The sequence below is a fragment of the Rutilus rutilus genome (genome assembly GCF_951802725.1).
Source record: "Rutilus rutilus genome assembly, chromosome: 3".
Lineage (NCBI taxonomy): Eukaryota > Metazoa > Chordata > Actinopteri > Cypriniformes > Leuciscidae > Rutilus > Rutilus rutilus.
The window spans coordinates 29,208,649-29,232,805 of record NC_140211.1 but is presented as its reverse complement, the minus strand read 5'-3'; the positions used below and the strand labels follow the sequence as shown (position 1 = coordinate 29,232,805).

The 24,157-nt window shown below is 38.7% G+C and overlaps 1 protein-coding gene across 11 annotated transcripts in view; it reads right to left on the bottom strand.

Annotated features, from left to right (window-relative positions):
- Positions 1-24,157, bottom strand: part of scrib (scribble planar cell polarity protein) — a 112,459-nt gene that overhangs the window by 44,400 nt on the left and 43,902 nt on the right. For 9 of the 11 annotated variants that reach the window (XM_084403585.1, XM_084403593.1, XM_084403584.1 and 6 more), the window contains exons 2-14: positions 9,653-9,770; positions 8,999-9,077; positions 8,535-8,624; positions 7,630-7,686; positions 7,436-7,499; positions 7,059-7,133; positions 6,686-6,830; positions 5,841-5,959; positions 4,795-4,994; positions 4,483-4,649; positions 3,907-4,037; positions 3,678-3,806; positions 116-292 (exon numbers count right to left, since the gene is read on the bottom strand). In XM_084403585.1, coding sequence (XP_084259711.1) covers positions 116-292; positions 3,678-3,806; positions 3,907-4,037; positions 4,483-4,649; positions 4,795-4,994; positions 5,841-5,959; positions 6,686-6,830; positions 7,059-7,133; positions 7,436-7,499; positions 7,630-7,686; positions 8,535-8,624; positions 8,999-9,077; positions 9,653-9,770 — 1,551 coding nt within the window. The remainder of the gene's footprint in view (positions 1-115; positions 293-3,677; positions 3,807-3,906; positions 4,038-4,482; positions 4,650-4,794; positions 4,995-5,840; positions 5,960-6,685; positions 6,831-7,058; positions 7,134-7,435; positions 7,500-7,629; positions 7,687-8,534; positions 8,625-8,998; positions 9,078-9,652; positions 9,771-24,157) is intronic. The other 2 variants (XM_084403586.1, XM_084403588.1) reach the window with 1 other exon arrangement.

The window sequence follows — 24,157 nt, the reverse complement described above, 5'->3', positions numbered from 1 at the left end:
GCAATGTATTTACACAAACCTAAACATAATCAATACAGTAGTTTGCATGTACAAAAAAGTTCAGAGATAACATACTTAACCATTTGCATACATGAACAATAATGAAGCAGCTCACCTCAGAATACTCCACCTCCATCTCATCCAGCTCCTCCTCCTCTCGACACGGTCCATCATTAAGCTCCATCCCTGTACTGTTTATACCCCGCTTCTCGTCCTGAGAAGTGGCCGAGGCGGTGCTACTGGATGCCTGAGATTCATGACTTTGATTGGACAGCCCACTCAACCGTTTCTCCTGTGAAAAACCATCAAACACCAATAGGAACTAGATGCGAAAGTTCGTCGAGACAAACTTTAAGTTGGCTTGATAAAGTCGGACCAGAAAGTTTGAAGAAGTTTGAAGTTTAAATTAGTTTGAAGTTTAAATTAGTTTGAAGTAGTTTGAAGTTTAAAGTAGTTTGAAGTTTAAAGTAGTTTGAAGTTTAAAGTATTTAAAAGTAGTTTAAAGTATTTTGAGTGGTTGGTTAGTTGTCACAGATGGTTACTATGGAGTTTTTATAGAGTTCTTAGCATGATCTTGGCATTATTTAACACAAAGAAAGAAAGAAAGATAGGTTAGAAAGATAAAAAGGTTAGAAAGAAAGATTAGTTCGAAAGAAAGAAAGAAAGAAAGAAAGAAAGAAAGAAAGAAAGAAAAAGAGTAGTTAGAAAGAAAGAAAGAAAGAAAGAAAGAAAGAAAGAAAGAAAGAAAGAAAGAAAAAGATTAGTTAGAAAGAATGAAGGAAAGATTAGTTAGTTAGAAAGAAAGAAAGATAGGTTAGAAAGATAAAAAGGTTAGAAAGAAAGATTAGTTAGAAAGAAAGAAAGAAAGAAAGAAAGAAAGAAAAAGAGTAGTTAGAAAGAAAGAAAGAGAGAAAGATTAGTTAGAAAGAATGAAGGAAAGATTAGTTAGTTAGAAAGAAAGTTAGAAAGAAAGAAAGAAAGAAAGAAAGAAAGAAAGAAAGAGAAAGAAAGAAAGAAAAAGAGTAGTTAGAAAGAAAGAAAGAAAGAAAGAAAGAAAGAAAGAAAGAAAAAGAAAGAAAGAAAGAAAGAGAAAGATTAGTTAGAAAGAATGAAGGAAAGATTAGTAAGAAAGAAAGAAAGATAGGTTAGAAAGATAAAAAGGTTAGAAAGAAAGAAAGAAAGAAAGAAAGAAAGAAAGAAAGAACAAAAGAAAGAAAGATGGATTAGTTAGAAAGAAAGATAGATTAATTAGAAAGAAAGAAAGATGGATAAGTTAGAAAGAAAGAAAGAAAGAAAGAAAGAAAGAAAGAAAGAAAGAAAGAAAGAAAGAAAGAGAAAGAAAAAGAGTAGTAAGAAAGAAAGAAAGAAAGAAAGATCAGTTAGAAAAGAATGAAGGAAAGATTAGTTAGAAAGAAAGAAAGATAGGTTAGAAAGATAAAAAGGTTAGAAAGAAAGATTAGTTAGAAAGAAAGAAAGAAAGAGAGTAGTTAGAAAGAAAGAAAGAAAGAAAGAAAGAAAGATAGATTAGTTAGAAAGAATGAAGGAAATATTAGTTAGTTAGAAAGAAAGAAAGAAAGAAAGAAAGAAAGAAAGATGGATTAGTTAGAGAGAAAGATAGATTAATTAGAGAGAAAGAAAGATGAATAAGTTAGAAAGAAAGATAGATAGATTAGAAAGAAAGAAAGAAAGAAAGAAAGATGGATTAGTTAGAAAGAAAGATAGATTAATTAGAAAGAAAGATGGATAAGTTAGAAAGAAAGATGGATTAGTTAAAAAGAGATAGATAGATAGTTTAAAGTTTAAAGTAGTTTGAAGTAGATAGATGGATGAGTTTATTTGTTTAAATGAGTCTCAATGGCTCATATAGTATATAGAACGGCAGTTTGGTTTAGTCTTCAAGGTGTTTAGATTTAAATTTTTGTCGGTTTGAATTTTTTAGAACTCCCCAATGTAAGTCAATGGGAGTTTTTGAATGAGTTTTTTCGAGTTTTGATCGTCATTTTTAGGAAAACCGTAAGTCCGATCAGTCTGAAAATAGATAGCACACTTAGTCAGAAAAGTTTGAGTGTCTGAGCCGAGTTTGGAGTATGTAGAGTTAAAGCTCTAGGAGGAGTTACATATAGAAATTTTTAGTCTCAGAAGAATAATAAGTTTAAGTACAATATCAGTAAGTTGGCTTTCTCAAGCCAACTTAATAACTGGGCAGTTTATATCTAATATTTAAATAATAATTAGTCAACAGTTTGAATGTAATATGAAATTCAAATGTATTAAATTATATTTATATAATACCAAATCAAACAAATGAGACAAAATATTATACTTGATCATGTATTCATTCAGGAAAATGATCCAATATTACATATCTGTGAGTGGCAAAAGTATGTGAAGCTCTAGGATTAGCAGTTAATTTGAAGGGGAAATTAGTCTCCACCTGTTCTGAGATGTTTCCAATCAATGGGATGACAATCAGGTGTGTGCCCTGTTTTATTTAAAGAACAGGGATCTATTAAAGTCTGAACTTCACAACACGTGTTTGTGGAAGAGTATCATGGCACGGACAAAGGAGACTTCTGAGGACTTAAGAAAGAGGAGTTGTTGTTCATTAGGCTGGAAAAAGGTTGAACACCATCTTTAAAGAGTTTGGACTCATCAAATCCACAGTCAGAAAGATGGGGGAAATTCAAGACAATCGCTACCGTCCCCAGGAGTGGTCGACCAACAAAGATCACTCCAAAAGCAAGATGTGTAATAGTCTGCGAGGTCACAAAGGACCCCAGGATAACTTCTAAGCAACTCATTGTTAATGCTCATGAGTCCACCATCAGGAGAACACTGAACAACCATGGTGTGGATGGCAGAGTTGCAAGGAGAACGCAACTGCTCTCCAAAAAGAACATTGCTGCCCATCTGCAGTTTGCTAAAGATCATGTGGCCAAGCCAGAGGGCTATTGGAAAAATGTTTCCTGGACGGATGAGACCAAAATAGAACAATGAGAAGCGTTATGCTTGGAGAAAGAAAAACACTTCATTCCAACATCAGAACCGACAAAAGTATTGTGCAGGACTGATCAGCAGTTACCAGAAACGTTGAGCTGCAGTTATTGCTACATAAGGCGGTCACACCAGATACTGAAATCAAGAGTTCACTAACAGATATGTAATACTGGATCCTTTTCCCCAATAAATGAATTACAAAGTATATATTTTTGTCTCATTTGTTTGATTGGGTTCTCTGTCTACTTTTAGGGCTTGTGTGAACATCTGATGATGTTTTGGGACATATTTATGAAGAAATATAGAACATTTTAAAGGGTTCACAATCATTCAAGCACAAAGGTATGTGAAGAGCAATATATTTTCATGTCTGGTATCTTGACTGATTCTTGGTAAACTAATTATTTATTACCCGGGGAAAAAATAGGATGAAACGTGAGGGAAGAGTAATAAGAGAATCCATGTGTGTGACGTTAATAGTATGATATAAGTCACGACTCTTCTCTGATGATAATAAACGTAACTTACATTGTGGAAAATACAATATATTGTCAGTGAGCTATAATTTGTTTTATGCATTTATTTCCATTCAAAGTGATGGAAACTGATAAAAGCACATTTGGACCCTAATAAAATAAAGTAAAATAAAACTAAATAATTGTGCCTTTGTTTGCGTTTACCTCAGAATCCGGGGACTCCAGATCCTCATCTGGTTTGGCTATATAAGCCTCATTTCTTCTGGCTTCAATGACATTCTTCATCACCTTTAACTCACTAGGATGTGGTGTGGCTCTCCTCTGAAGACCCTGCTGGTTCACATATACAGCAAGTGAATTAGCACATGCACACAATTTCATGTAAACAGCTTTTCAGAAATTATAAACATCCTGTACACATTTCCACACTCACCCTCCTTTCTGCCGCTGTCTCCTCATCTTCCTCTTCGTGTTTGGAGTCATCCCGGAACTGAATGACTGATACCCTGTTCAAATTAGTGTCCGTGGGCCAGGTTTCATCAACGCTCCTGTCCAACAGATTCTCTGCAAAGAATATTACAAAATATTATAATATGATGTGTGTCATGGATTCACTATGTATGTAGTCTCAGCTTCAGACAGCATGGCCATGGACCACCCAAAGTCCTATTTACTGACATTCAATGCACTTTTTTAAACAAGTACTTCCTGCTCTAATCTGATTACTGTAGTTTCCATTAAAAATGCCTGGAACCTTACAGGTATTCAACCTACAAAACAATCTGTATTTATTATCTGAGAACAATCTTGTATAACTGTTCTTAGAGATTACCATGCCATTAAATTCATTTCCTGCCTAAGCGAGCGGTTCTTGGCTAGAATAAGGTGCAATGTGGGCTAGGCACTTTAGTCATGCTGTTCAGTCGAAGATCTGACTATGTGAAGCTACTATGGCTGAGACTATAACCTGCATGACAGCTCCATACATGAGAATGGTGGAGTGTCTTACCGAGGCTTGATGTGGGTTGCTGGGGCAGCAGGTAGCAGGTGAGAACTTTTTCCCCAGTCTGCTCATCATCCTCTGTCTGGAATTTCAGCATGGGCTGAGACTGGTTCTCTGCCAGCCACATGGCCTTCAGGTTCAGATTGGCCAATGCGAACGGTAAATTCTGCAACCTGCGATAGAGAGCAATAAATAGAGAAACTTCAGTGCATGAAAGACACAGTCGGTAGAAACTCTTATGGTCACTCTGACCATCTCACATCCAAAACCTGTGATAAGGAGACTGACATAGTTTCGTCTACAGAATGTATTTTTCACCTGTTGCCTGCCACATCCAGCACGTGTAATTCTGTGGCGTTGGCGAGCTCAGCGGGTAGTTTTCCCAAGCGGTTATCTCTGAGGGAGAGTACGTTCAAGCTGACGCAACCTCCCAGCTCTGCTGGGACGCTGCTCAAGCGGTTTCGGTCCACATTCAAGTTGGTCAACTTCTTCAGCTTCCCGAGTGAGCGAGGGAAGGACTGAAAGAGAAAACAGCACAAGGAAGTTTTCAAAATGGGCTCTGCTCTGACACGTCAGCTTTCCTGTTGAAATTTGGTACTGCTAATATTTTTGACTCCTTCAGGATCAAATGAGTAATCTCCTTGTGATTACTCATTTGCAATTTTGGATGAAAGCATCCCCTAAACACAGGGGTGCAAACTCTAGGGGGTCCGGGGTCATGCCCTCTGGGAAGATTTAGTTTTTTTTTTAAATATCAGTAAAAAAAAGAAGAAAAAAGTGTCTTTACAGTTGGTACAGTTGGGGGAGGGAACTCACCCTATTTAGTTAATAAAAAATGGATAAAAAAATAAAATAAAATAAAATCTCTCTACTTCAGTTGTTTCAGGCCACATCCAAGTTGTTGTTTTTATGGAACCCATTCAATATGACTATACAATAATAAATAAATAAATAAATCCTTTTAACAATAATTATATAAATGTTTTCAATACATTAAAAAATTAAAGCAATTAAGAACTGTATTATAATAACAATAATAGCCCACCCCCAATTCCAAAAAAATCAGATCTACACAAACGACTTATTTTGGATCCAAGTTTATACCCCTAAAACAAACAGATGTAAATGTAATGTAAATGGATTCCAATGGATAGTTATCTTGTTCTCTCAATCTCTTGACACAGAATTCCCACAATAGTACCATTAATAAAAAAAAAAAAAAAAGCACTGTGACAGTGTAATAATATAGAAGTGATACAGAAAATATAATGTAAGGCTCCAAAACCAGCTTCACAGAATTAGAAAGTGCAGTAAGTAAAATGAAATCAGACAGTACAGAGATCAGGTGGTGTGGGGTTGTGTACCTGGAGAAGGTTCTCAGTCAGCATGAGCTCTGTCAGGTTCTCACACTCGCCAAGAGAGTCTGTGAGATGCGCCAAGCGGTTCTGGTTCACTTTCAGAATTGACAACTTCTTAAGTGAGCCTGTTAGGAAAAACATTCTGGATATAAAGATTTCACCTATGCTTTGATATAACTACAAAGACAATATATACTGCAACAGCTGTAATTAAATCAAAAGGACAAAAACATCACTATGAAAAAAACTGAACAGTATACATAAGTGATAGTTGAACAAAATATGATCTCTAAACATGTAATGACATGAAATAAGTCTGCTGACACTAGAGGGCAGTGCTGTGATTCTCAAATCAACAGAAACATGTTTCTCAGTGGATTAGAGCAAAGAGAAACAGAATTTTAAAAATCACTTAAGACCATAATGGTTTAAAAAAAAAGTTCTAATTTGCCAATTTGCACACTTTTACAGTACTAGAATTGTGCCTTATTGTCCTAAAAGAAACCAACTATTTTATCATTTTCATTGTCTCCTCAAGGGAAGATTGACAAACTAGCATTTTTCAAAATGTTCACCAGGCTAATCACAACATTCATAAGTTAATAAGTTAAATGTCAACATCCAGTGAGCATATAAATGTAGCAGACTGAAATCAAAAGCGATAATTTTGAGTAAAGGTGAGGTTGTCACCATATAGGTGCTGATTTCATTTAGACTGGGCAGGACATTGTTTTCAGTAAGATGAATAAGAGGCAGGACAATGTGTTTATTGTAACGCAGCTATGTCTCTATACAAAATCAAGCACAATCTAGTATTTATTGATGTTTGTAAGAGGGATATAGAGTTTCACCAATGCTGTCCGGCAAGACTTCGAGAACGTTCTCGGAGAGCAGCAGGTCTGTGAGGGCAATAAGGCCGCTGATCTCTGTGGGAAGCTCTGAAAGACGGTTTTCTGACACGTCCAAGCAAACCAGCTGCCGCAGGTTTCCCAGCTCCTGTTAAACACAGAGGTCATCTTTCAGTCAGCCGAAAGTGAATTAAGGCACTTTACTTTCCACTCCAGTTATCAGCAGAACAGGCACATGCCAAATGCAATCAACTGCACCGAAGGTAAACAATGTTTGAAAAGGACAACATCTGCATGAATTTAAACTAGATATGTAACATCATCCAGACAAATGACCCATATGATAATCAGCCAATCAGAAGCTGTCTATACTTACAGGAGGTAGTGAGGAGAGCTGGTTTCTGTCCAACCATAGCTCACGAAGATTGGGCAGTGCCCCAAGTGTGTCAGGCTGAATGGAAGAAATATAAAAAGAAAGCAGATTAAAGACACAGGACATGGAAAAAAAGAGGAATTATATGAAAAGCAGCACATAATAAAGAAAAAGATTATAATATTAAACTATATTTTCCTCAGCAGGTGCTCAGGTGTTAGTTCAGTAAAGGAAATGATAATCAGAGATCCACTGGGGCAAACAAAAATAACATGCTCTAAATAAACTTGAAAACATGGCATGCATGTGTTTAACAGCTAAAACAACTAAACTGATCTCAGGACTGCTGTAAATATGACCAGAAACTGGCTGTTTCTTACCAAAACTTCCAGTACATTGCTGCCCAGATCTAGCTGTTCCAGTTTAACCAGGAAGGAAAGAGAGCTAGAGGATGATAGAGACATTTCACACATTTGATGTCATTTGCTTTGCATTCATTAAAAAGATTGTGGGGTAAATTCAGAGTATGACCACTGTGGATCTAATGACTGCAGTTTATTGGGAAAATACTCACGAGGGTAAAGATTTCAGTAGATTCTCCCTCAGCTCTAGAGTCACCAGGTTTGACAAGCTGAGAGGAGAAAAAGAAAGAGACGACACTGAGTGGTGTGTCACTTGATTTGGAAGAGTAATGGGCTCTACCATCTGTACATCATCAACAGTGGTCAAAATGAGATGTGTACATGTGCGAAATGAGGGATTGTGTCTGTATGTGGATAGGATGCCTGCTTTATTTTATAATTCTCACTGCCTTTTGTAATTATAATAGACATTTTAAATATTCTAAAATAACATGCACATGTATTCCTCTTAGATGCACATTCCTTTTATCCATACCTTTTGTTACATATTGCATAAAAGCATACAGTACCATATAAATGTATGACAAAACTGAAACATATTATGATGCCTGCTTTGTACATCTATAATGATTTTAAAGTCAGCATGGAATGAAAATTCCCTATCTATTTTCTAAAAGCATGTTATAAATCTTATTGTGAACGATTCATCCATGTACAGGTTAATCGAAATTTTGACCTCATAATATTTAATCAAAATGTCAACCTGATCATCTGGTAAAAACGATAGTCTTCTCCAAGACTTCTCCAAAGTTCGTTTAAACCCCGTCTTTTTACAATCAACTGCAAGCTTGCATTCATTTTTGAGTGAAACACCCATATTACCAAAAGGTAATCTACACCCAATGGACAGAACAAAGTCCCTGTCCTCTATTTTGTATCTGATAATCTGTTACATTCGAATGTACGACAATACAGAAGAAAATATCTGTTGCTACTTCTGTTTTATCTGACTTTAATGACTTTGCAGTGTCAAATACATTTAAATTTAACTTAATACATTTTACTGTGGAAGGGACACAATAACTGGCAGACCACCTGCATGTTCATATTGACTTACTTTCCTATGTCATTGGGTAGAGACTGCAGCGACACGTCATTGAGTGATAGGTGAGCCAGTCCTCTGAGCTGTGTGAAGCCATCAGGCAACCTGAGACCCGAGAGACAAAAAGAAAATGAGACACACAATGGAAAAGGCTTGAACTGTAAAAGCAGTTACCACTAGCAGCAGCACTCCAGTCTTCCTGCTTTAATGTAAATAAGGAGTAGGAAGCACTCGTGTGATGAATAGTTGACATCCTCCAATAGCCGTGTACACTGACTGACCCGAACAAAGAGTCTGCTACACTCTCATATGCTATAAAAATAACATTACAGCATTTTAACAAGACATATGATCATTTGTAACCATTTTTTAATGTCAATATTTCTTCTCCCTTCCCAACTTTTCTACACCTTTCATAAAGTGTCATTTGATATGAGCCAGTGCTTTGAGGGATTTGGGGGTTCCTCCAACCCACTAACCTGGTCAAGGGGTTTCCGCTGAAGTCTGCAATCTCCAAGGCCTGACATAATTTAATGTTTTCAGGAATCTCAGAAATATCTGAGACAGAAAGAAAGAAAGAAAGAAAGAAAGAGAGAGAGAGAGAGAGAGAGAGAGAGAGAGAGAGAGAGAGAGAGAGAGAGGCAAAGTCAGCAAGATATAATGAAAGGAGTGTCAAGACAAAATAAGCACTTTTTCAGGCTTCTTAATAATGGCTACCAGATGGACTGAAAGAAAGGGAGGATAGGGTGATTTGACTGTGGTGAGAGTTGTCTGTATGTGTGTTATATGGGATCCGAGCCACAAAAAGGACCCAGCGAGAGGTGCTTCATTTGCTGAGTTGCAGAATATAACACTGCATAGTCTAAATACAGACCAACATGCTCAACATTCCCACAGTCAATCCTGAAACTGTGAATGAGCCTCGGGCTGTGAGAGGCACACGAGAAGACAATTGGGCGTTAAAATTGATGTACATTTTTTAAATAGACGTGGCTCAAAGAAAACATTCCAGTGCTCTGTATAAGGAAACATACAGGATGTGTAAGAAAGTGTGTCAATATCTCTAGATGGGAGCAGTTTGAGAGAGCAGGTCTATTTTTCAAGAGCAAGGCACTTAAGGAGGGTTTGCATACCATTTCTGGAGATGTCCAGCTCCACCAGCTGTGTGAAGTTGGCAACTTCGGGTGGCAATTTTTGAATCTCGTTGTCACTGAGGCCCAGCTTTCGCAAATTGTGCAGTTTGAAGAAAGGCTGAAAGGGAGGTAAAGAGTACGAATTAGACACTTACACAATTACTGCCCAGACTAGTTCATCAAGTGAAGCACATATACACCCACTGGTCACTTTATTAGGTACACCTGTCAACTGCTTTTTAACTTAAATATCTAATCAGCCAATTACATTGCAGCAACTCAATGCAGTTAAGATGTGTTCACAGTCACACCGTGTCATAATTACCACAATTACCGCAATTCAATTACACAATAGTGGTGCCATAGAAACGCATAATTCCCAGTCTGAGGACATGAACAGCTTTGAATATAATGTCAGGTATTGTCATCTTGAGACTACGGTAATTACAACATGGTGTGAATGCAGCATTAGGCATGTAGCCATGATCAAGGGTGACATGCTGAAGTTCAAACTGAGCATCAGAATTGGGAAGAAAGGTGATTTAAGTGACTTTGAACGTGGCGTTGTTGGTACTAGCTGGTCTAAGTGTTTCAGAAACTGCTGATCTACTGGGATTATTCATGCACAAGCACAACCATCTCTAGGGTTTACAGAGAATGGTAAGAAAAAGAGAAAATATACAGTGAGCAGCAGTTCTGTGGGCGAAAATGCCTTGTTGATACCAGACGTCAGAGGAGAATGGCCAGACTGGTTCAAGCTGATAGAAATACAACAGTAATTCAAATAAGTACTCGTTACAACCGCGGTCTGCAGAAGAGCGTCTTCTGAGCTGATCAAATCATAGTACAGAAACGGCCTTGTTGAAAGTTCTAAATGATATCTTGATTTCAACTGATTCTGGCAGGTCAGTGGTTTTAGTTTTACTAGATCTTAGTGCAGCGTTTGATACCATTGATCACAATATCCTAGTCTCCCGCCTAGAAAAGACAGTGGGAATTCGGGGCATGGCACTTGATTGGTTCAGAACCTTACTTTTTAATAGGAGGTTTTCAGTTCATTTTGGTCAACATCATTCTAAAGTTGTCACATTGTCTAGTGGGGTTCCACAAGGATCCATTCTTGGCCCAATTTTGTTTTCGTTATATATGCTTTCCCTTAGGTTCTATTTTTCACAAGCATGGAGTATCCTTTCATTGTTACGCAGATGACACTCAGGTGTATTTACAGTTGTGGAAACAGGACAAAAGTTCTTTTGAGTCACTACTGAGATGTTTACAAGAAGTTAAATCATGTCACAACATTTTCTGAATCTGAATGAAAGTAAAACTGAAATGTGGTTCGGGGCCCCTGACACTCAAAACTCTTTTGACTTGGGTGAGTTAGCCCCTTTCTGTAAATCTGTAGTGAAGAACCTTGGTGTCCAATTTGATAGTTCTTTGAAATTTGACAAACAGATCAATTTCAGTGGTAAAATCTTGTTTCTTCCATTTAAGATCAATAGAAAAGGTTAAACTGTTCTTGTCCTCCAGTGTTTTTGAAAGGATTATTCATGCTTTTATTTCTGATACCATCGTCCCTCTGACCGACATCACGATGGAGAGGCAACATCGTGATGCCATGCCCCCACCCTGTCAGACCAGCCCAGTCTCACGGCAGTTCGTGAAATGGTCACGTAATTTAATCTATTGATTCGTGTACGCGGACACGTTTATCTTTTTTTTTTTTCATGATGGTCAGCACGATTCCGTAGCATTAAGAGCGACTACGGTAGCGAGTAGTATGAAATCCGGTTGGTTGGGGTAGTGGATGGGTCAAACAACACGGCACTTTCACCCAGGAGACTGGGGATCGTGTCCCGCGTGTCAACTTTCCTAAACCCAACCGTCCCCGTCTTTTTTTCCTAAACCCAACCGTCCCATTGGTCTTTTACTAAACCCAACCGTCCCGTTCTTCTTTTCCTAAAAAGTCAACCGTATACAGCTTCTCTGCTGCAGCCCGACTGGCAGAAAGAATCGTGCTACTTTTTTTCCCTTATGTGCAACCAATTGGAAAGCCCGGATGACTAATTAGTTGGGTTAGTAAAATAACAAAATGATAGTTTAAGTAGAAAAAAATATTTATGTAAAGAGATATAGTAAAATAAAAAGTGCTTAAAAACAACATGAAAGTATGGATCCATCCTGCCTTGTTTCATAGGTTCAGGCTGGTGGTGTAATGGTGTGGGGGATATTTTTTTCTTGGCACACTTTGGGCTCCTTAGTACCCATTGAGCTCCTTAGTACCCATTGAGCATCGTTTAAACGCCACAGCCAAACTGAGTATTGTTGCTGACCAAATCCATCCCTTTATGACCACAGTGACCCATCCTCTGATGGCTACTTCCAACAGGATAATGCGACGACACAAAACTCAAATCATCTCAAACTGGTTTCTTGAACATGACTGAGTTCACTATCCTCAAATAGCCTCCACAGTCACCAGGGGCAAAACTTTGTGTAGGATTTGCGTCAGAAGTGGCGTACGGATGAAACATAGGACGTGCGTACGCACAGAAATATTCGGATTTATAAAACTGTGCGCACGCACATCCTACGCAGTTTTCCCTTAATAAATCACAATCAATTCTAAATGTAGCGCAGCTTTTGCGGCTTCATGTCACGCCCATAGTTGCCCATAAATAGTCCGTGAAACGCCCACAAGTTAATATTCATCGATTGCGAAATCATGGCAAACACAGAGAGGAAAACCAAGAAACGTAACTTAACTCAATGTGAAGTAGAAATTATCGTTGGCGAGATGGAAAAGAGGAGTAAAATGTTGTTTGGAGGGTACAGTGTGGGCATTACTAATGCCAAAAAGGCACTTGAGTGGCAAAAGGTTGCAGACGCCGTTAATGCTGCAGCCTCACAACCTCGGACCGTGGCCGAAATAAAAAAGAAATGGTCGGACATCAAAGTCGATGCAAAAAAGCATCTAGCGCTCCATCGCCGATCTTACAAGCTACAGATGTGTTATGAGGATGAATTTCATAACATGCCAATATTATTGCAGAACATATTTCACATTTCTTTTTGCAAATATGTGTTAATTTGCATTTCTGTTGTAATCTTCGTTTGATTTTGTTTGTTTTACACTGCAGATCGATCAAACGGGTGTTCGTGTAGGCTGTTAATTGTAAGACTTGCTTTGTGAAGTCTTCATGTTATTTATGAGAGGCAGTATTGCCATTTCTTTTACACAACGGTCTACAGTTTCACACACTTTCACGTGTTTCTTTCATCTGCCGACGGTGTCGCCATTTCTCATTTCACCCGTTTTTGTGCGTACGCCTGGGTCAAGAGTTTGCGTGAAGGACCGCACATTTTCCCGTCAAGTTTGCTTTTTATAAATACCAATTATTGCGTAGAGAGCGGCGTACGCCTTCTTTTGTGCGTGCGCAACGTTTATAAATGAGGCCCCAGATCTCAATCCAATAGAGCACCTTTGGGATGTGGTGGAACAGGAGATTCGCATCATGGATGTGCAGCCCACAAATCTGCAGCAACTGGATGATGCTACCACGACAAAATGGACCAAAATCTCTAAAGGATGCGTCTCAGCACCTTGTTGAATTTATGGCATGAAGATTTAAGGCAGTTCAGAAGGAAAAAGGGGGTCCAACCCGGAACTAGCAAGGTGTACCTAATAAAGTGGCCGGTGAGTGTATATAGGCTCCATATCAGTTATTGGCTATCGGCTAATATTAGATATTTATTTGTTTTTCCCATTTTAAGATTTAAATTTTCATTTAGCACTTACTTAAAGTGATGGCAACATATTACAGCAAAGATTAAACCCTTAGAAGGGACAGTTCACCCCAAAATAAATCAATTTATTTACTCTTGTCCTTCCAAGCCTGCATGGCTTTCTATCTTCTGCGGAACACAAAAGATGATATTCGAAAGAACCATTTTGCTGACCACTGACTTCCATTTTATAGACAAAAACAAAACAAAAGAAGATAATTTGAGTTTGTTTTATGTTCCACAGAGGAAATGACAGCCATACAGGATTGAAACAACATGAGGCTGAGCAAATGATAATTTTCATTTTGCAGTGAACAGCCACTTTAAGAGCACTCTCTTGAAGAGCGCCTCCCCTTTTAAGAGCTCATGTCAATTGGTTATTGCTCATGAAATGTGAAAAATAACTACAGGAAAATTGGTATCTGACATAACGGTAAATGCACTTTTTTTATTTTTTGCATAACAGGCATTATATTCTGACAGATTTGTAGAAACCAGGGTGGCTGGTAACAATGAAAAATCCAGATGGGTCACGCACAACTAGACTAACTGCATGGTGAAAAACAATGGATAAATGACAGATTTACAACAAGCTATTATACAGTCATTCATTTACACAGGCATTCCTCCACTTGTCCACTTCAATTGTAAATGACAGTTTGACAACAAATTGAGAAAACCAATGATATTCAAATTAGCAAAACTAGTTTTTGACTTGAAGGTAACATCTTGCATACTTTAGTGACCATCACTCACCAATCTGACAACAGCTCATCTCCACACACTTCTCTAAACAACTAACAATCATGTTAAAGGAAGGCAAAAGTGAGCATGTCAGTGACTGAACACCAGGCTTCTCTTTCAAGAGCTCGCTTGTTAGCTGGTCACATTCAGTACATTCCTGCTGCCGCGTCCCATCATGCCCTCTCCTCTCTGCGTGCTGGGCTTGCTGCTGAACAGCACCAACAGAGGGCTTACTATGTACTGCCAAGAACAAGGCTGATACTGCGGTGTGTGTGTGTGTGTGTGTGTGTGTGTGTGTGTGTGTGGTTGCTTGTTGTCTCTGAACAGAAATTCTGATTCACTGGTACAAAAGAACAAAACATTGAAACTCTTTGTAAAAAGAGAAAATGGATGCAAAATAAAAATGAAGGATGAGAACAATGTGATTGGGGCTTCAGCAGACTTCCTAGGGAATTCAAGATGACAAACAATGATTTACACATGCATAAGATAAAACTACTAAAACTCAAGAATTTTTTTCTTTGAAGAACGATGATTCTCTCATAAAACTTAGATCACACTTTTAAAATTAGGCAACCTCATATATCCATCCATCTATCCATCAATCCACTTTCAAGGTTTCAGTCACATTGAGCTGTGCCGCACCCCAAAAATACGCACTCTAATGATAACCTTGCTTAATAGACCATAAATAAGTTTTGATTAAATTATTATCGCCAATTAATCAATCGGTGATTAATCATTAGCATCATCTGAGAGGAAACACAGTCTTCTATTGTTTATGTTTACCTCAGTGGTTCTTTGTGGGGAGCCATGGTGGCAGGTGACGCATGACTAAGCGATGGGAAATGTGAGCCTGGTAAGAAACAAGACCAAAATATACATACGCATCAAGCAATAAACTCAGTACAGCTGCTGCATACAGGACTGAAATAATTAAAACAAGTGGTGTGATGACACATGGTTGAACTACACACCAACTCACGGGAAAACACGGAGATGCCCTCACACAGAGGCCAACAAAACACATACCAGCACTAACTTCCTTCAATTATCAACACGTTGGGAGACGAGCAGAGCATGGCCAGCGGGAGCCTGACTGTCGACTGCTAGTCAGGCCGTCTTGAGTGGGAGCCATGAGGTCTATTAGAGGGGAGGAAGCTCTCTAGTGAAGGCCTGATTATAAACGCACACAAAGCAGCCCATTCATCACTGCAGCCAGATGCCAGGCAAGCCCAAGACCATATAGTTACCAATCTACAACACTCAAAAAGACACTCTTTTCACTGTCCAGTAATCCATCTGCGTACCCTGTGTGTGAACAGACTTGGTGGTCAGACATCAGGGTTTTTCCTACATTGAAATTTTTTTGGCGGCCGCCAAAACGATTTTTTGTCCCGCCAAAGCCTTATTTGATCTGTAATTGGGTTTTGTGAGTGAAGCAGGCTACTGACGGAGTGACGGAGAGAACGATCACAGCACCGCGCGGATTCTTATATGCATCGCGATGCGGACGTGGACGATTCTGAATTGATTCACAAATGTCAAAAAAAATCAAATCTCTAAAAAAACATAATATTGACGGAACGCAAAAGGCGGAACTCTAGCGGACGTGCAGTGCGCGTGCAGTCTGTGGCGCGCACATAACAGACTCGCGCACATAACAGACGCATGATGCCTGAGCGCCAAATTCGAACGGCACCCTCTTCGTTAAAAGCTAGCGTATGGAAAATTGGCAATTTCATTGTTACCTATTTAGTATTTTTTGTATGAAAGCTGCTTTCAGTAGCCTATTTAGTTTTCACATCAATATACTGTAAACCGATCTGTTATACTTACGTACTGCCCTGCAATATGTGCAATGCCAGTCACAAAAAGTTACATTTTGACTGTGCTCTCTGCAGATGTTCATTCACTTTTTTTGTATAAGCTGTTTTTGATTGTGGTATACAGCAAACATTTCAAGTCATACCTCTTTATTATTTAGTTGTGAATAAGAGAGGCTTTGTATGTTACTAATTATTCAGAATATGCATAAGTCCACAAGCATTATATGAGAGCTGCTGGTACATCATTCTATATTTTTGAACGAAAACTGTTTGTGAATTTGCTACAGCAAAATGTTTTTTGTCTGAAGGATTATATTGCTCATTGGAAATAACCAGAGGATGTTGGTTAGAAGTCTATTATTAAATGCTAGAGATTCAGAATATGCTGAAGTTTGTATTAATTTACTACAAGTACGCTGCTAGTACAGGCACACATTTATTTTCATGTTGGTTCTTTGCAATGTTCAAATAACTTCCATTTGTTTTATTAATAAAATTAATATAGGAAGATGGAAGTAAGTTTGTTATGGGTCATCATAAATACTTTGGTAAACGTTTTGCTAAAAAAACCCGTTAATAATCGATAATCGTTACCCTCTGAATCGTAATCGAATCGAATCGTGAGGTGCCTAGAGATTCCCACCCCTAATCTGAAATGAGAAAGTAAGTGTGCTTACCTAATTTAGAAAGAGTGTTTAGTAAAATTTAGCCTTAATAATCCACAGTATGTATAGGCCTATGACAATGTGTAGTAAATTACCTAAAAAAAATCACAAACTGTTTCTTTGTATTTATTTTAAATTGAACATTTATTGTCAATATTGGGCTTGCGGATCATGTGGGTACTAGGGTACTCTTTGCTGTGTGTGGATGACCATGTCGGTCAGCCACCACCGAAGACCAATTTTGACCCAGGAAAAACCCTGGACATGCCTCATGTCCCTCTGACAATTGCGTTTCTCTGTGAATGGACAACAGGTGCAAATGCAAACTAATGCAAAGACATTCAGCATCGATCTGTTCCATAAACTTCACTAAACAGAACAAACTCAGTCATCATCACCCTGGCACACTTCATATGCACTTGCAGTCTTGTGGACTTGCGCATGTCGTTCGGTCCAAAAGACCATAGGGTGTCCCATTTGTCATTTTAGGTTTAAGAAGGGTGCTCGCGAGCGCCCCTTATGCGCCCTCGTTGCACACTTTTGCCTTTGCATGCCCCGCAGCAGACTTACCCCAACGGTCAAAAAGTGTGACGTTAATCCAAACTCGCTTCATGTCAAGTGCACTGACTGTTTGCAGCTGCTAGTTTCAGACAGCAGAAAACACACACACACACACACACACACACACACACACACACACACACACACACACACACACACACAGACCAGTTACAGGTATTCTGACCATGCGGAACAGTGGGTTTAAATAAGCCATGATAATTCACTTTACAAAGCAGAGTGTCGCTTTAAATGTCAAATAAAAGGGTGTCTATAAAACAACAGCAACAGTAATAAATTATAACAGTAATTATCCACCAAGCAAAGTCAGGCCTCCAGACTAACATACGAGAGCATTGGCACCAGTGCCACCAAAATCTACAGCTATGACACCAGCACCTGATTTGTAGCGCTGAGGCAGGGGACAGTGTGGCACAGTTCTAACAGGTAGAGCTATATTTCTTCTGCTTTTGGAAGGTTTTGACACTTGATGTTTCTCATACACCTAAATAGCAGTGCAGCACATTTAAAAAGAGTTCTGATGCGAAAAGTTTGTCACATCAGAATGAAAAAAAAAGGTCTCAAAATGTGACCATTTACAGTAAACGCAGTCTGGAGCGTTTATAAAACAGACAGTTATGGCTTCTGATTGGTCAATACAGTGTTCAGGACATGCTGTTCACCATATCACTGCAGAGTAATCAGAGGACAACTATTTAGTTCAGCACTATGTAAGGGACAATATCTTCAAGTAGATGGATGGCACATAATTAATTTGCTTAAAATGTTTTAATGACAATGTGTCCTTATTTTTATGTAGCAACAGTTTTTAAATGCAATAAGGCACTAAAGATATAGTGAACAATTAATAAAACATGCTGCATATATCAAAGGCTGAAGTTTCATTTTTTCCCATTTCTATTTCCAAGTTTCATTTTTTACCAGTATGAGACAGCAATATTGGCTCAACCAATAGCGTGAGTTTGGGGTGGGATTGTCTGTTTGTCTGACCAATGGTAGAAGGGGGGAGTGTTTGAGAATATTTTTTGAAAAAAGCCATAATTTTTGTACTTCTGCTTGGTGCCACAAGAGGCACAGAATCACACACTGCACATTTAAATACGCATTCAAAGCACAAGGGAAATTGTCCTTAATGAGAATGTGATTGTTGGAGTTCTCCCATCTAACAGCAGCTCAAGGTCACTTACAGTGATTACACCCAGGCAGAGTAGTGCAGAAAAATATATTTTACAGCCTGAACTGTCCTTGTTTATGTGACGAACACAAAAGCTGAAAATTAAAATCAAACCATAAACTAACATTTCCTCCTTCTGTCTGAGCAAGGCACCCATGCATAAAGAGATGGAGAAAAGAGGAGTAAGATGGGGGGGGTGGAATATGTTGGCTCGGTGTCCAGGTCAGCACAGAGGCTGCTGTGTGTTAGTCAAGTGACTGCTTACCCCATGACTTTCTCCAATTAAACCATTACAGTTAACCCCTTCGTCTGCAACTTTACTAAACATAATTTCATCCTTGAAACAGACTGCACTGAAGACAAGACTGTAATGTTTTAAGAGCCAGAAGTAGATGAAAATAAACACCCGACTACACTGACAAACAGATGCAACTCACTATCACACTCTCTCTATTTCCTCTACCTCTCTATTACTTTACAGCATGGCCAATTATAATTATTTGACACGACAGAAATGTTAAAACAACCAATAGTAATATGCAGTAATACAAACTTTTACTTGTCAAATTTTGCTATTTTTAATTAAAAACAGACCGTATTATTTACATGATTCATGTTATGTAATTTGAAAAATGAATGCGAGACAGGAACATTAACAGAAGCGTTTTAAACACATTAGACATAAGATTAAAGACCCCCTGTGGTGAAAATCAAATTTTATTGTTGTTAATATGTCTAGGTTTGTCTTAAAGCATATTAAAAACACAACAATGAGCAAATTCATTAATCAACACAATTGCTATGCTGAGTATTTTCTCCTTAAAACTGCAGTAAAAAAAGCCTCAAAAATGCGGTTTGAAATTGCTGGTGTTTCTTATGTCACAAACTACATTATAACCAATCACGTCAACATGCTGGTGGGCTTTAGCATATCATTAACTGCTGCGAAGCAGGGGAGTCTCAAGAGAAGCCAGGTTATCCCAGTATATTTTTCTGCTGATATAAAAAATTGGGTACATTTAGCAATATAGCAAGTGAATTATGATGTATATTACGATGTTATGATGACCTATACTCCACTAAGTTGTTCAAAGTGTTTCTAAGGATGCTGATTTTTAGAAAGCAGCTGTCGGACTCTGAGGTGACGAACGGGAACATAGTTTGTGTAACATTAGCAACACATTATTAGCTGTTTAATAACGTTCGAGCAAAAGGCTAATCATATTAATTACAGTTATGTGTCCGATGTTGTAGAGAGCGATCCATAAAACGCATTACCATTCTGACACATCGTCTTGTAGACGAGCCTGTATGAGCCAGTGGAGGCGGGGCTCATTTGCATATTTATGGATCCGTGTCAACTAAATTAAACAAGGGTGTAGTTACATTCAAGCTATTTTAAGGCATGAATATATTTTTTTCAAGATTTTATTTTTAAATATGCCCTTTTGGTGATCAAAGATGAGTTTTAAGTGATACAATTATGACTACAGGGGAACTTTAAAAGTGAATGTGTGCATATTTGAAAATAAAATATTTGCAAATAGCTCAAATTCTAGTAAGGCTTTTTTTTATTCCCTTTAAATCCTTAAACTCTTACAGCACCTACCTGATGGGAATCATGTTAATTCAATGTTTATAGTATTAATGTTTAATGCATTCATCCAGAAACAATGCAAACACGCATTAAGTCAACTAAGAGCACAAACTCCTGACCTTAAAACATTAATGACATGCCCATTGTCATCAATCACAGCGCTCATCTTAATGGCTCATGCAAAATTAAAACAGCATAGAAGTTTTAAAAATGTTACTGGCCAGAATGGCCCTTTCACGGCCTCCTTCCTTCTCTCTGAACGAAAGGATGGCACGGGTGGGGGGCAAGGATGGGGGAGGAGTGGGCAAACAAAGCTTTAAGATGGTTCTTCTTTTCAGCTCTGAAGAAAAGAGGACAGGGGATTGTGGGGTTGACCGAATCAGTACCCCCCCCAACCCCCACACCCCCCACAAAAGAAAACCCCTAAAAGGTGAGTGCACATATGGACAAACACACACTGAAATGGGGAAACCAGCACTATAAGTCATTGTCAAAATGTCTAGATCTCCTTTGTGTGATAGGAACAAAACATTACAAAAAATCATTCTGAAACAAAATTCACATTAAAAGGGGAACATTTCTCTCGTCATCCAATGACCTGTGAGGATTACACTGAGGGTCGTTCCTAGGAATGAACCCCCTGCCCTCTTTTCCCTCTTCTTTCCCCTTAGCATTGAGACAAAGCCTCTGAAGTGCACAGTGCTGTCAATCAAAACTAAAACCACTTAACTCCTCCCACTAAAGGCACCAACAGAGTGGAAGACTTGAATTGTTCTCAACCAAAGGACACAGGCTAACCAAAAAAAGAGAGAAGATAAAAGATGGCAAGAATGTGGGATACAAAAGAGATGAGAAATGAGGTCAGGAAGGATGGAGAGCAGGAATTGGGGAAAGGGAAAGTGAGCAAGAGAGATAGTAAGAGCAGTGGATTATTAATGAGTAGAGAGGTGGGCTGATGTCGGATGAAAAGGTTCATTAGTGACTCCGTTCATCCACGCAGGTCAATAAGACACTTACATAGACCTGATTTCCTTTGCTGAACTCACACAATGCCACTGTGATATCCTCTCCACTCATCTCATTTACAAGTGCATAACTGAACATAGTGGCAGTTACTGGCCAGTCCCAAACATAACAACAAGTGTTTACTCTCACAAGCCTAACCCTAACTACAAAAGACAGATTACTGTTTTTTTTTTTTTTTTTTTCAGATTAAAAGAAACTGTTTTTACGTTTTATATTGAGTTTCATTGATTTTTATTTGGTGTTACATCTGAAATGTAGCCTGACGTCGTCATACTCAGATTCTAGTCAGAATGTGAGTCTGAGACTGCTCCATAGAGATTTGATTATGGGGTGTGTCTCAACCGAACCAGAAAAAAAAAAACCTCTGCACTCAATTGGATAGACCTACAACCAATCAGAGCAACGGAGTAAATGACGCATGTTCTTCATTCATATTTTCAACCAACAAAATGTCGCGGCTCTCTGTTCCTCTTTTAAAATGAATGCGCTGTGAATATCTTCTATAACAGACGCGATGGCGGAATCTACACATGATTTTTAATAAACAAAGTTCGGGAGGAGCACGTACAAATAATCAATCCAATCAACTTGTCATCAAACAATACCATGTCTAACGTTACCCTATCTATCAGCATGAGGAAGCATATTCACTCTGTCAACTTACCTAACACTCCTTGACAGTTTTTCAGCATCCCTCCACCACCCCGAATCCTCACTCTTGTCTTGTTCTCTCACAACCAGGAATACGGGGGAGTATGGCTACCGAGCCCACAGCCCTCTCCTCGGACAGCACGTCATATACGCATTTATTCTATCTGACTTATTTGTAAATGTGAACTCGTGAAATCTCAATTCTCCAGCAGCAGTCGTCTTTGTTGTAAACTAATTCAAATCAAGCGCTCTTTGGTGACGTGGATGATTACATTACCGTTGCTCATCTGTCCATCATCGTATAAAGCCCGCCCTGACAATTTGATTGGTCCGAACAATTTTTGTTCGGGCATAATAGCTCCTCAACGGAGCGAGTCCAGACCGAACTTCCCGACCAAAAAATTTTGTGGGCGGGGTTCGGGCTGGCACCCAGGCTATCTGAAATGGTGAAATTACATTAAAATATATCATTAGTAGTAATTATCAGTGTTCACTTTTTAAAAATTACAGAACCCAATGGTTCTTGGTTAGAAAAAGGTTGTCTGTGGTATATTAAAGCTGCAGTCTGTAGTTTTTCCTCTTTGTCGCCATCTCTGTTAGAAATCTGCAATTGCAGTTATTTGCGGAATTATCAACTTTACAGGGGTGAATCCAATGTTTTGATGAGAATGTGCAGCTGTCAGTCACCGCGCCGGTGTGGATACTGGCATTCGCAATCACAGATTCTACTTTCTGGAAGAATGACCAACATAAGAATTTTCACTGGAAAATGTCGTCTGAACAAGTAAGTAACATCCACTTTTGTTCTGACCAACTATGGGAAAAAAAGCATTGCAGTAAATCATGCTGATTAAATCTAACCATCGCTTATCATATCACATCAAACCATGCAAATTATACTTTGTTCTCAAATTGTTAATGTTAACAACATCAGCACTGCGTGACTACATTTACTGCCCTTCTGATATTTATCCTTGTTTTCGCATGGGCCGGTTGCAGTCTCTTTTTTTCTGTAGCCACTCCGAAGTCCGAACGAAGTCTTTTGCATTTTACAACGGGTGAATCTCCAGTTGTCACTGGTGATTGTCGTTTGAACCTTTCTGGATCCGTCATCTAATTGATAAGTTTAATTATATCAAGTGCTGTGAGAAAAGGCTATAAATCTCCACCTCCAACATCCTCACACGCAACATAGCCTACTAGCCGAGACTCCTTCTTTAAGTGTACAGATGTGACGTAACGACGCAAAGACATGCTCGAATTTCCTGCGGAAATCCACCAGTACCACTGGAATTATAAACATTATTACAAGCTTACCGTTTTGAATCGAGCTAAGGCAAAATAATACATCAGAAACGTCAAATCTGAAAACAAATTAACAAGTCAGAAAACACAACGACAAGTCAGACAAAATGTAAAAGGTAGGTATAGAGCTGGTAAGTCCCGCCCCTTCCGTAAAACCCCGCTGGACCTCAAAGTTGAAAAACCGTCAATGCAAGTGATTGGGAGAAAATAATTATTTTCTGGTCCCGTTTGAATTGTGCCATGAATGTGAACATATGTTGTCTGTGAATTTTTTATATAATCTTTCATGTTACGAGTTTGACAGTATATGGTATGATTCTTCGGCTAGCAGTTGTGGAAGAGACATAACGAGAAAGACTACATGTCGCCTATGTGACGTCACCCCATAAAGTTGACTTACCCGTGGTTTTCGCCAACCTCAACGATTTTGTCCTCTCCCTGAAAGAAGGCGGTGAAGTGCACCAAAGACAAAGCCATGTTTAGCGGGATCCATGAGCTAGTGGTGGTGGCGTTTCAAACGCGTCGAAAGCAGCGAAGAGTTGTAGTCCACAAAGTGCTCTCACACAAAGTCTAACCGTATCAAACTTCTACCCGCTAAATTGTAGCATTCTTCACACGAAAGATTATATAAAAAATTCACAGACAACATATGTTCACATTCATGGCACAATTCAAACGGGACCAGAAAATAATTATTTTCTCCCGTTCACTTGCATTGACGGATTTTCAACTTTGAGGTCCAGCGGGGTTAGCGGAGGGGGCGGGACTTACCAGCTCTATATGTGGCGAATGGAATACTGACCGCTGATTGGACGAGACATCTGTCAATCAAGACATGCAGAAAGTACAGCAGAATCTGGCAGAAGAAAGTCGATTCGCATGTGCATGTGTAAATATTAGAGCTGATCATGTTAAAATCTTCCTATCACTATCTGGTTTGGTCAGACAAAATTATAAAAGAACTCGATCTGGTAAAGTGGGAGAGTGTTGTGTAGCAAGAACAGCAGATTGAGTTAAAATCTCCCTCGAGTGACAAATTGTAATTCACAATATTAACTTCTTGTTTATTGATCTGTATAAAATGAATATCCCATGTGGAAAAACCGGCACTCTTGCTTGTGTGCTTAACTATAGGCTACCATATTATAT